At 43.7% G+C, this 12,246-nt stretch overlaps 1 protein-coding gene across 1 annotated transcript in view; it reads left to right on the top strand.

Moving 5' to 3' along the window:
- The window catches only part of LOC139750044 (uncharacterized), a 400,638-nt gene extending 388,714 nt beyond the window's left edge, over positions 1-11,924 (top strand). The window contains exons 12-13 of the mRNA XM_071664382.1: positions 2,168-2,292; positions 3,127-11,924. Of these exons, the coding sequence (XP_071520483.1) occupies positions 2,168-2,292; positions 3,127-3,258 (257 nt within the window). The 3' untranslated portion in view covers positions 3,259-11,924. The remainder of the gene's footprint in view (positions 1-2,167; positions 2,293-3,126) is intronic.
- The last annotated feature ends 322 nt before the right edge of the window (positions 11,925-12,246 follow it).

The raw sequence follows: 12,246 nt of genomic DNA, 5'->3' as shown, positions 1-12,246 counted from the left end.
TTAAGTATGGACTTTGGATACAATTTGTATTTTGGAATAAAAAGATACATGGGAAGAAGGATCAGCTCAGGACCTACAACAGAGAGATATAAAGCCCCAGAGCTGCAAGTGTGGAAAACATAACGAGTATTCTGCTGGTATGAATGGCTTATAGAAATAACGAAACAAAATGGAAAAAAAAAAGAATGCAGATAGTTTTATATACAATAAATCTAAACTTTACAACATTTTTCCCCTGATGGAATCGAGGACGTTGTGTTCCCCGCACTTCTATCTGTTAGTTGGACATAGTTTGGTCCCGGCCAATTATAAGAGGGACCTCAGAGTGACCATGGCAAGCGATGTAATCCTCGAAGCCGCTATGACTTGAACACAATGCCACTGTGCTCGTCGGCGCCGGGTACCCTCAGATTAATTAAACCTGTGTGTGTGTGTGTGTGTGTGTGTTGTTCATCATTGGGGGTTTTCTCAGTGAGACAAACACTGATTCACCTTTCAGGCGGTTGTTATCGTGCTTACAAGACCAAATTGCCCTGCTCAAGGGGCCTGTACAATATCATCACCCTCAGGGAAGGTAGGTACCGTGGTCTTAAGACGTAGTAATAACATCGTACCCGAAGCGCTTAGTTATTATACCTGGATCGTATGTTAAGGGTCAGAGCATCGAGGAGTTATCGTACTCAGGAGTTTCAAGTTGTTGTACTTGAGTGTCGTCTTCCGAATGAGTAAAGTTACCGTATGTAAAGGATGTAGATAACGTACGGAAGGATGCACGTTATCTGACAATGAGCGATCAAGTTAGGCATCTGTCTCGCCATGATGCCAGCATCCCGCCTCATGGCGATTCACGAGGAAAAACAGAAAAACCAATAAAACAGTGCTAAGCCACACTAGCCAGTACTGTCGGCCCCACGAAGCATTCTATTGAGGACTCTGGCTCTTAGAGGAAGTGAAGCCAGACGCTTCTGTTGCGCTTGAAGCCCAAAACGTCATCAACGTCAATCAGGGGGAAAGGTGGCTGGATTTAATTGGATCTGTGTCCATCTGGGCGATGGAATTTAATCTGTATCTCGCTCTTTCCTGCGAATCGTTACGGAGTTGTTGGCTCATATCACTCCCTCAGCGGAACGAGCTCGAGGGGCGGTGGTCCCTGCAGGCGCTACGAGGCAGACCACCTCCCTTGTCTTGCTGGCTCGCTCGTGAGGAGTTGAAACAACGGAGAGAGATGCAGGTGCTTCGCCCCGCTGCTTGCGAAGTTTAGGGGTCGTTGTATCACGTTGGAGGCACGTACAGGAAGCTGAGGGGGAGAAAAAAATTATGTAAATGAGATTCCAGTCGGTAAATTTTATATCAGGTTTAGAGAGAGTGATTGGAGTGTGTGTGTGTGTGTGTGTGTGTGTGTGTGTGTGTGTGTATTTGCCTGTCGATGAGAACAGGGGCTAATGTGCTGTACTGACTGGCAGGATGTGTATTAGTGAGCATATATTTGCATGTGATTACTCATTGTGTGTTATGGGGAGAGGGTTTTACACTCGTGTTGCCCCGTCTTTTAACCGTGTTTATATGTACCAATTCTTTACTTTTATATTTATATTCACACACACACACACACACACACACACACACACACACACACACACACACACACCCTAGCCTGTGCCAGGTACTCATGTGTGACTTTATAAGTACAGCTAAGTACCTCTTGACATGTATTTATATATATTTCATCAGGTGTTTACAATGTACAAAGTATTTTCATTATCTTATCGGCGTCTGTGATGAAGCATAGTATGAATTTGTAAACATATTTATCAATCAAATGTGTCTTAGTCAACTGATGAGAGGGAAGTAGATTCCTTTAGGTATAACATTCGTGGGTGATTGTTATGTTCGATCCACGTGCACTTGTTCTTCACACACATATTCTCCCTTACATACCTGTATCCCACACATAACTATTGTTCTTTCTATCCTGCATACCTGTACCCATATACAGATATGTGTTTATCTACACTGCCCACCTGTCTTCCATCATACACCTGTCCTCTCCACACACTTGTCCTCCCCGTTACACGCCTGTTCTCCCACACATGCCTCTCCCTCCCACACATCTGTCCCCTGCACACACACAGCCGTGTGGCTGACCCTCACCTCCTCTGGGTTGCAGGTAACTCGCTCAAGTACCACCAGGGGGCGCCCTTCAGCACTAGGGACCGCGACAACGACTTCAACCCCCGGGGACACTGCGCCAGGACCTTCCACGGTGCCTGGTGGTTCACCGCCTGCCACGAGGTGAGTCGAGGGAGGAGGTTAGGGCCGGGGCGATGGGAGGAGGCAAGGAGCTCTCTCAAGGCAGAGGGCAGGAGAAGAGTAAACGAGGAAGGGCTGGGAGCGGGAGGAAGTATGTAAGAGTCTTGAGGGTCTGGTTATGTGCAGAGGCAGAGGGCAGGAGAAGAGTAAACGAGGAAGGGATGGGAGCGGGGGGAAGTATGTAAGAGTCTTGAGAGTCTGGTTATGTGCAGAGGCAGAGGGCAGGAGAAGAGTAAACGAGGAAGGGATGGGAGCGGGAGGAAGTATGTAAGAGTCTTGAGAGTCTGGTTATGTGCAGAGGCAGAGGGCAGGAGAAGAGTAAACGAGGAAGGGATGGGAGCGGGAGGAAGTATGTAAGAGTCTTGAGAGTCTGGTTATGTGCAGAGGGAGTGAGGGAGGTAGGTTGTACAAGACGAGAGGCTTAACGAGGAAGGTCTGTGGGTTTCCCAGCTCTTAAGATATAATTGTAAGACAAACAACCATAACTACCAATAGATATTAAGTTGATTGACTAGTGATGTGAGAAGTAACCGTAGAATCAGTGACAGTTTTCAGCAAATCTTCTATGTCTGTGTAAAATGACTTGTGCTGAAGGCACTGTAGCCTTAAATCACCATTTGAAGATATTCAGAAATTCTAGAAATTCTCGTCATTGAATGACAGAAAGACAACTTGATTTAGGGAGAGCTAAGTCTCCATCTTGCGTAAGGATAGATATTGCTAGTAAGAACAGACAGATAGAATGTAATAACTGTCTTCATTTACCATTGTCTCATGTGGTGTCCCTTTCTCTCTTTCTCTCCTCGTTCCTTCCAGTCTCACCTGAACGGCCGCTACCACCACGGTCGCCACAAGAGCTACGGCGACGGCATCAACTGGATGGCCTTCCGAGGCCACAACTACTCCCTCAAGTTCTCCAGGATGATGATAAGGCGCACCAACATTTAGAGAGGAGTGGAGGGGGTGAACGAGGGCAACTTTGGTCAACTCATGGACATCGACAACTCCCTACTGTTCATCTCGACTGCCCGCGTCAAGAAGTCCTTCTTTAGATAAGATTGGTGTTGCTCTTCATACCAAGGGAGCGTCCGGAGAGTCTAGCGACCAGGGAGACAGTCGCATCTTGTTTAGTGTGCGGGTGTGGATCCCGTGTGAGGCCCTCTCCAGAGGCGATCCTATTCTTTGTAATGTCTGCAAGACGGTAGATGCGATCCATATCATTAGCCCTTAGAAGGTACTGCAGTCTGTGGCCGCCTTACTCGCACCTCGGTCTCGGTGGCAAATGGGTACAGGACGCCTTAACCGGTGAGGGAACTGGGACTGCCAACACGTCACTCATAACGGTGAGGGAACTGGGACTGCCAACACTTCAGTCACAACGGTGAGGGAGCTGGAACGCCAGTACTACCAGTAACGTTGAATATGACACTACGTCTGTCGAAGGAAGCTTGTGGTAACACCATAACTATAATGGTACTGGAGCTCAGGCGTTGTTATTAGTCCCTGAGCCATAATGGTGGTGGAATTGTGGCGGTGGCAGTAACAACCAGTGGTGGACGGGTGGGGCGCGCATACGCAACCTGGTGGTCGGTGTTGGTGGCGAATCAAGTCACGTATGTAATTGGAACGGTTCAGAATGAGGGTAATGAAGGCGGTAGGAGATGGTGCCACTCCCCAGCCCAGACGTCTTAATCGGCTTCATCGCCATTCCCACACTCGGAAATGCTAGAGTTGTAGGAACTTGGACTACTGTTTCCTCTCGTCTGATTAGCTGAAGGCTATTGATCTGACTGTACTCGACAGGCAAGGTTCCATGTAGACGAGGGTCGGATGAGGAATATTCCAAACTTATCTCAGAGATGAGGACGGTTCACGAAGCAGAAAAGATCTAAGAGAAGTGAAAGGCTGTAGAGAACTGAGGATTGCAGGAGCTTAGTGGAATTCTTATCACAAACACAGAATGAATCTCGTCTCTCCATTTTTCCTACACAGTCGTAAACCGTTTACTTATATATATATATATATATATATATATATATATATATATATATATGTGTGTGTGTGTGTGTGTTTTGAGTGCCGTCACATGTGTATAAGGTTTTTGGTCTATAGTTCTAGAGTTGGACAAGTTACACAGTAGAAGTTTTTTAGAAGAAAAAAATATATCACTCCTGAATAAGACTCAACTTGCACCAAGATTGCTCATCCAACTCCTGCTCTCCGAAGTCAACAAAAGACTTGTATGTGTAATTTTAAGGTTAGATCAGCCAGCCTTCAGCATGGGCGCTGTGCCTCTCTACACAAGGGCGGTGCAACACTATTCATCTGTACTTATCACTTCATGGTAACCTCAAAATAATACTCTGTATATAGGTTGTGGTGGCAAGGAAGTTGTGATTATGAACTGGAATGTGGCGCATTTTGTTGACGAGTTCACTCGAATCTGTAGCGACAGGAAGATGTAAGGATTCGTGAATGAAGAGAGGGAGAGGGGAAAATTCAAATTAGTGAAGGCACAGGGAAGGGAAAGAGGAAATTAAGAGTGATGGAGGGAGAGTCAAGCGAGGATCAGAGATGGTGTAGGGAGAAGGAAGGAGGAGATGAGATTAAGTATGAGGCTTTACAGTATTAGTCGAGAGGGAGGAAAGGTCTTACCTCAGTATGGGTGGCGAGGCTCACGGTACACATCACGGTAGCCCCGACTCTGTAAGGAATGACGTATTACTCCAGTGTTTCCCGCCAGAAACCTCGATAATGTAGTCGTACTGACGACACGGCGACCTCCATCCTGTAGTGGGACACCACACATAGCTAGAGGGTAATGATACAGAGTCGCAACCAGTGATGATTAGGAGACATTTCAATTCTTCCATCATGTATGTTGAAGATCCCGTAAGACATCGCAAGATGCCTGGAGACCATTCTGTTCTCTCATACAGTAGGCGCTAGTGGGGATTGTAGGGTAGCAGAGGTGTTCGGGTCAAGCCTATCCTCCAACAGTTAAGGTCATATCCTATCACAGGTTTACCTTCACGTGCTCGTAATCATACTCACTCATTGAATCTATAGTCACGCTCTGCTCTTAAAACACATGCGACATTGAATGAAACTCAGAATCTGCACATTCAAACAAACAAATACAGTACGCATTCTTTCTCAAAGCCGACTTAAACCCTTACCTTCAATGGAAAATTTAGCTTCTTTCCCCCCCCCCCCCCCCCCCACCCGTGGCATAAGTCCACTCAGGGACTCGTCACAGTAATCAAACAAAAGAGAAGACATCGAATAGCTTTTAAGTGCATGACCGAAGGTCATGTACATCGTTAAGCATGTTCATGCATACAGACAGACACCATCTCCACCAGAAGCAGATATGGGAACGCCTGTTTCTCTGTATTCCAGAGCGAGTGCCTCTTGCGCGAGTCGATGATTGGCAACGAACCCATAACAACCATCGTAGTATATGACAGGAATATGTTTGTGTAGAGAAACGTATGTTTTGGAGAGAAGCGCAAAGGACGTAACAGTAGCCTCACGTGATGCTTTTAAACGCCCGTCAAAACTAATCATACATACTGAGTACCATGTGTCAGTCTTGAAGCTGAATGGTTCCTGAACGTAATTAACACATTAAAAATGTCTCGTAAGAGGGACGCCATCCTCGAGCAGTTCAGCAGTTACCGCTTCAGCCTGGTATATGTGATATGATCAGCAGGTATGATATTCCACCTCCACTTCCTTCACCGTACCTCTGAGTAGTACTCCCAAGTGTATTATTACCTTCACCTTCGTCCTGGCTGTAGTGAATTGCTCGGTGCGGTGCGTCGTCGTGACGTTCCCCCGTAACCCGAGCCGAGCCTGGGCCTCCACCACCACCACACCACTACCACCACACCGCCACCGCCACACCGCCACCTGGCACGATAGCGACGCGATTGTTGACCACCATTCTACCGTGCCCCGCGTGCTCGACTAACGGTAGTGAGGTTGGTAGACTCATTCGCTCCGTATGGGATTGTGTGGAATAGGTAAGGTCTCGTCGAAGCCGAGAGTGTAGTCCAAAATTTCAAGTCTCAGACTGAGAGACGCGTTTCACGAGACATGTTTCACGAGACGTGTTTCACCAGATAGGCCCTTGAAACTTGGGGCCTGGCGCGACCATTCATAGTACACAGTCTCTCACCATCCCAACCCCCTCACACCTCCCCCAACACCCCACGCTTGTAGAGGGGGTGGTGGGGTTAACATATCTTGTTTCTTACTGGCACAATGTAGTAGTTCGGGTTCTCTGGCTGTAGCACATAGTTTATTACCGTAGGTATAGGAGAGGTCCTGAAGGAGGAGGAGGAGTGTGTGGGTGTGGGAGGAGATATCGACACGAGCCATATTTACATAGGAAACCAGTAGGATCCTGAGGTGCAGTCGATCTCCAGGTTCTTGTTTAGCTGGCGTTCAAGAGGCCGTTTCTCCCTAGTGGCCCTCGCCACTGGACGGATCTATGCGTATGTAGATAACGCTGTTAAGAGAACCTCCTCCCCTCCACCACCCCTACCTCACCCCAAGTAGTGAGTTTGTTGTATATGCGACATTTAGTCTAGAACCATTTCCGGGTCACTTCGTTAGCTGTCATATTCCCCCTCTGTAGACGCTCTGGCAGACCTCGTTACGCACTCAGACCCGGGAGTAGCTCCTGGCGGTCGGTCGTCTGTTTGGTAATGCACTCAGAGGGAGAGTGCAGTACTCTCTCTCTCTCTCTCTCTCTCTCTCTCTCTCTCTCTCTCTCTCTCTCTCTCTCGTCTCTCCTCCATCTGGAGTGTCTCCTGGAGTGTGAGTGCGTCGCGTGAGGACCCTAGGCTCCCCAGATCACTCGAGAAGGTACATAAAAGATTATTTGATATACTGCTGTACAAACGCTTCAGGACTGACCCACCCCACTAGTAACGTAGAGACGCTAACGTTTACAACGTAAGGTCTGTATACACTTGCATGTTATTTTTTCCTGAGCTACTGACGGAGTGATTTATATTTTTTGCAACAGTTTTCTACTGATCTTTGAAGAAATCATATTAATTTTGTGTTCCTCTAGGGTTCCTGAGAACAGGGGGAAGTTATTCTTTTTCTATTATCGTTTTGGCCAAGAGGTAACAACAGGACGATGTTATGATTCAGCTGTGGGATGTTAATTAGCTCGTGTCAACTCACTGAGGAATTATACAGACTGTCTTAAACCACAATACTTTAGACTCTTGCGAGACTCTACACTGCACTTGTGGTAGTATTCAGTGTAGTATAAGTGGGACATGGTCAAAAGATCACGGGCGTGGGTGGTGTTATTATTATTAAGTTCTGGTAATGATAATGTCTTCATGTGATTACATGACTGTATAGCAGTAATCTATCCGATGTTGAGTCAGATGTAAACATTAGAGCGTTCGTGTCTGCGTGTTGCCTCCGTTTTCCGTTGTCACTCGAGTATTCAGTAACTCTTCATTATGTATTTGTAAAGTCGTCATTTCTTTCCATCGTCTTTTTCATCCTTGAAGTTGCAATAGCATCTCTTAGTGTTTAATGAGTACAGGTGATGTTGCGTTGACACATATCCCGTTACAACAGGTATACGTGATGTTACGGTTAGTTCCCGTTGATGTTTTCAAGAGCATAGAATGATGTTATGACAATGTACTAGACATCAACGATTGTGTATATATATATATGATTATGTAATAGTTTGTATGTGTGTATGTATGTATGTGTGTGTGTGTGTGTGTGTGTGTGTGTGTGTGTGTCCAAAAATGTATAGATGATGTTGGAACGATGTTCAGATGTTTATAATGAGATGATGTTAACAGTGTCACGACTTATTGTTCAGATTGTATATATGTGTTATTGTAGCGGCTGCTCACGTCACTCACATGACTGTGGATGATTCTGTTCCACGACAGAACTACGAATGGTGTCACCCAGCGAGAACGGTGCAGTGCCACATACCATGTTGCAGTACCACGTAGCATGTTGCAATACCACATGATCACGTGGCACTGCCATATTGAATGTTGCAGTGACGTATGATGTTGCAGTTGTGTATAATATTGCATTCGTTGTAACCATTCGTTGTAACCATTCTTCTTGGATGTGTTCGATGCATGAGTTACATTTTCTCTCTCTCTCTCATAGCTGATTATATGAACTCGTCTCGAGTCACTTGGAGATAAATACATCTCTAATTAGGTTAGGTTAAATGCTAGATTTAGGTCATAAGCTGTAGATTCAGAGAGGAAAAATAAACTCTAGGCCCTATTGTGAGGTATGATAAGGCCAGCATCAGTGTAGGGATACGCAAGTCTCGAAAAGATATGTTTTTAAACGACCAGTTTGCTTTTTTAAGTCTCGATTTTGCTTTTTGTTTTTATGGAAAGCGGTATATGGGAATGTAAGTTGTTGAGCATGTGTCTGTCTCTCCTCGTGTCTGTAGGTATAAATGTGTGTGTGTGTGTGTGTGTGTGTGTGTGTGTGTGTGTGTGTGTGTGTGCACGTGTGTGTGCACGTGTGTGCGTGTGCGCACTAAATCATTAACTAAATAACGTTTCATTAGCTTCAGGCAGCCACTCAGCTGAAAACACACAGTTGTGGCATTACAGTTATTACAGACCTGGAGGTTAGGAACGTTACTAGATGAGGCTCATCATGCAAGAGCTTGAGGTTTGGCGGAACTGGATGTGTGTGTGTGTGTGTGTGTGTGTGTGTGTGTGTGTGTGTGTGTATACAACTGTGTGTACGTCTGCGCGTCTAAGAGTGTATATAAACATTATGTCTCAGAGAGAGAGAGAGAGAGAGAGAGAGAGAGAGGCAGGAAGTACTGGACAAACAACAGCTAGTTAGCTGTCCGTGTTTATGTATATATATATATTCCTGCTCCCTGATCTGTGGCTGAAGCATATCTGTTGTTCATACGAGACCGTGTACTGTATCTTTACGCACAGATTCTCCCCCCCGTATATACGTATGTGTGTGTACGCATGAATGTGGACTTCGCTGTAAATTACCACCGTTTGTTATTATCTTTAGTTATCTATTTCATCTCAATATTTGTGGTTACGTGAGGTCGGGGCGACTGAGAGGAAGCGTTGAATAGGCAGGTGTCCAATAAGAAGAGGCAAATTAATGGAATAACCAAGAAACAAATGAGAAGAGAAAATAGTATCTCAATAGGGTAATGGAGGTGTTCAAAAGAAAACGGAAAATGGAGATAATGGAAAAATGGAAGTAAGGAAGAGGAAAATGGAGACAGAAAGCGGGAAATTGAAGGGAGAGGATTACTGAGGCATTCCGTACGAAAAATGAGACAGGAAAATAGAGGAAACAAAATATCAAATCCCAATTTATTTCTAGAGTTTTACGTTAAGGATGTAGGTCAGTGTAGTGCACAGTAGTTTACATGGGGATGTAGAGTATAGGGGTTTACTTCGAGAGTGTAGTATAGTTAAGCACAGTGGTTTACTTGTGTAATTTTGGGTAAAAGTTTAGGGTGCAATGAGGTAGTAAAGTTTACTCTGTGGTGTAGTGTGATGTAAAAGAGTTTACCGTAGGGTGTAGTGCAGGTAAATGAGTTTACTCTTAGGTGTAGAAGGGTTTACTCTGGGAGTGCAGTGCAGGTAGATTAGTTTACCTGAGGTGTAGCATAATAGGATAGAATAGTTTACTTTTAGGGTTCTTAGTGTACACGAATTTAGTAGTAGTTGTTGTTGTGTAAGGTATAAAGAAATTTACTCACCTATATACACTTGAGATATTATATAAGCCCATGTACTAAGATAAGGTATATGTTTTCGCCCTGAATGTTCTATAAAATCTATATGATTTAGCGTTATTATAGATTCTAATTAGATGGCGTTTAAGGTTCGTTTTACAATTATTGCTCAAAAGGTATATTTTAGCTAAAATTCTACAAAATACGTCGTAGGATACTTGCCATACATTGGGTGAAGGTGAGATAGGTGTCAGTAAGGATGGTGACACTGTCACTGGATGATGATGGTGACAGTGTGGCACGAGGCCACAAGAACGATTGGACCAATGGCCGAAGATAAGAAGAGATGGTCCACGGCGAATGGAACTGAAGGCTTGCTAACTAACCAAGGTGACGCTTGGAAGACGTAGGTTCCAGTAAGACTGCAAGATGAGAGGGAAGCCTTCAGTGAACCTTTATGTAAATATATGTATGTTAAGATGATGATGATAATGGACCTGAAGGTAAGAAGGCTCGCTCTTACCGAACTGAACCCCTTGTATGCTTCGGTAAGTTCACGAAGGGAACTTACCACGTGTTTTTCTTAAGCTTTAAGTCGTATGGTTTAAGTCCCGATCACTATATATATATATATATATATATATATATATATATATATATATATATATATATATATATATATTATATATATATATATATATATATATATATATATATATATATATATATATATATATATATATATATATATATATATAATCGTTTCTCTCTCTCTTTCCTTTTGGTGTACAAAGTCTTGAGTTTGGTGTAGAGGAAGTTCGGGTTTTTTGATTCTTTTATTTTTTCCGTTTAAGTTTTACGAGTTATATGGGTTAGTTCGACGTCCATTGTCGAGGTTCAGGTGTGGCATTAGTGCAGGAGGGGATATGTTTGTTTTTTTTTCCTTCTAATGACCCAATAATCTAAGACTAGATCACCTAGCACCTAATTATCCAAGACTCTGTTAACCATAGTGTTATTATCATTTAGATTCTGGTTATCTAAGGCTCTGTTATCTCGGTATCAGTTATCCAGTACCTGATGGTCTAACATCCCAGTTATTCAAAACCTGATTAGCAAAGGACCCCATTAAGCAGTTATCCATTAGCTAACTACCCAAGCACCTTGTTATTCAGTCGTTATATTATGCAAACTCTTCCTTATCCGGAATATCATATATATATATATATATATATATATATATATATATATATATATATATATATATATATATATATATATCATAAGAGTAGATTCGTTATATATATCTCATACACGCGTTCCCAAATTACAAAGCTCTCACGTCAATAATTACTTTACCGTATAAGCGCATAATTGAACACAATTATTATACGCGAGGATGACAAGTTATAATGTCCCTGGATGACTGAGACTAGATGCAGTTAGACCTTGGGTATATGAACATAGTTATTATTAATAACAGGTCAAATTACATTGGTCCTTGATTATCTATTTACATTGGTCCTTGATTATTAATTTACATTGGTCCTTGATTATCTATCGACATTTGGAATGATAAAGACCTGTTAAAAAAAAGAAAATGGGAAACGTGAACACCTGTGAGGAAGAGGATTCGTAGAAAACGGGAGGTGTCGTTGTTTAACCCACCTCCCCCCCCTCCCTGTAGAGGTCATGAGAGTGTGATGACCTCTGCCTAATCCCTGACCTTTGCTCTGTGACGTTGACCTCGCCTTCAATGCTTCTGTATGTGATATTATTTTTTAAGCAGTGTATGATCCATCCCCCCCTGTGTGTTTGTGCATTATATATGACTAAACAAAAAAAAAAATTAAATGTTGAAGAAATATACCAATGTTTTCTTTCATTCAGTTCCTTAGCCAATCCTTCAAACAGTTCCCTCTGTCAATAACACGTACAGTCCCCTCAGTCAGTGACACGGACAACCTCTCATTCAATTTCTCAGTCAACCACTCAGTCAATCCCTCAGATCGATCCACAGACAATCCCTCATTCAATCCCTTAACCAATGTCTCACTCAGTCCTTCAAGCAGTCACTCAGTCACTCCCTCAGACAACCTCTTAGTCTATCTACTCAGTCAATCCCTCCCTCACACAATCCCTCCCTCACACAATCCCTCTACCTGGCTGAGAATGTGAGAAATTCCGTT

The sequence above is a fragment of the Panulirus ornatus genome, chromosome 9, assembly GCF_036320965.1.
Source record: "Panulirus ornatus isolate Po-2019 chromosome 9, ASM3632096v1, whole genome shotgun sequence".
NCBI classification, from domain to species: Eukaryota; Metazoa; Arthropoda; class Malacostraca; order Decapoda; family Palinuridae; genus Panulirus; species Panulirus ornatus.
Note: the sequence above shows the minus strand (reverse complement) of the source record. Positions and strands in the feature narration are given on the sequence as shown.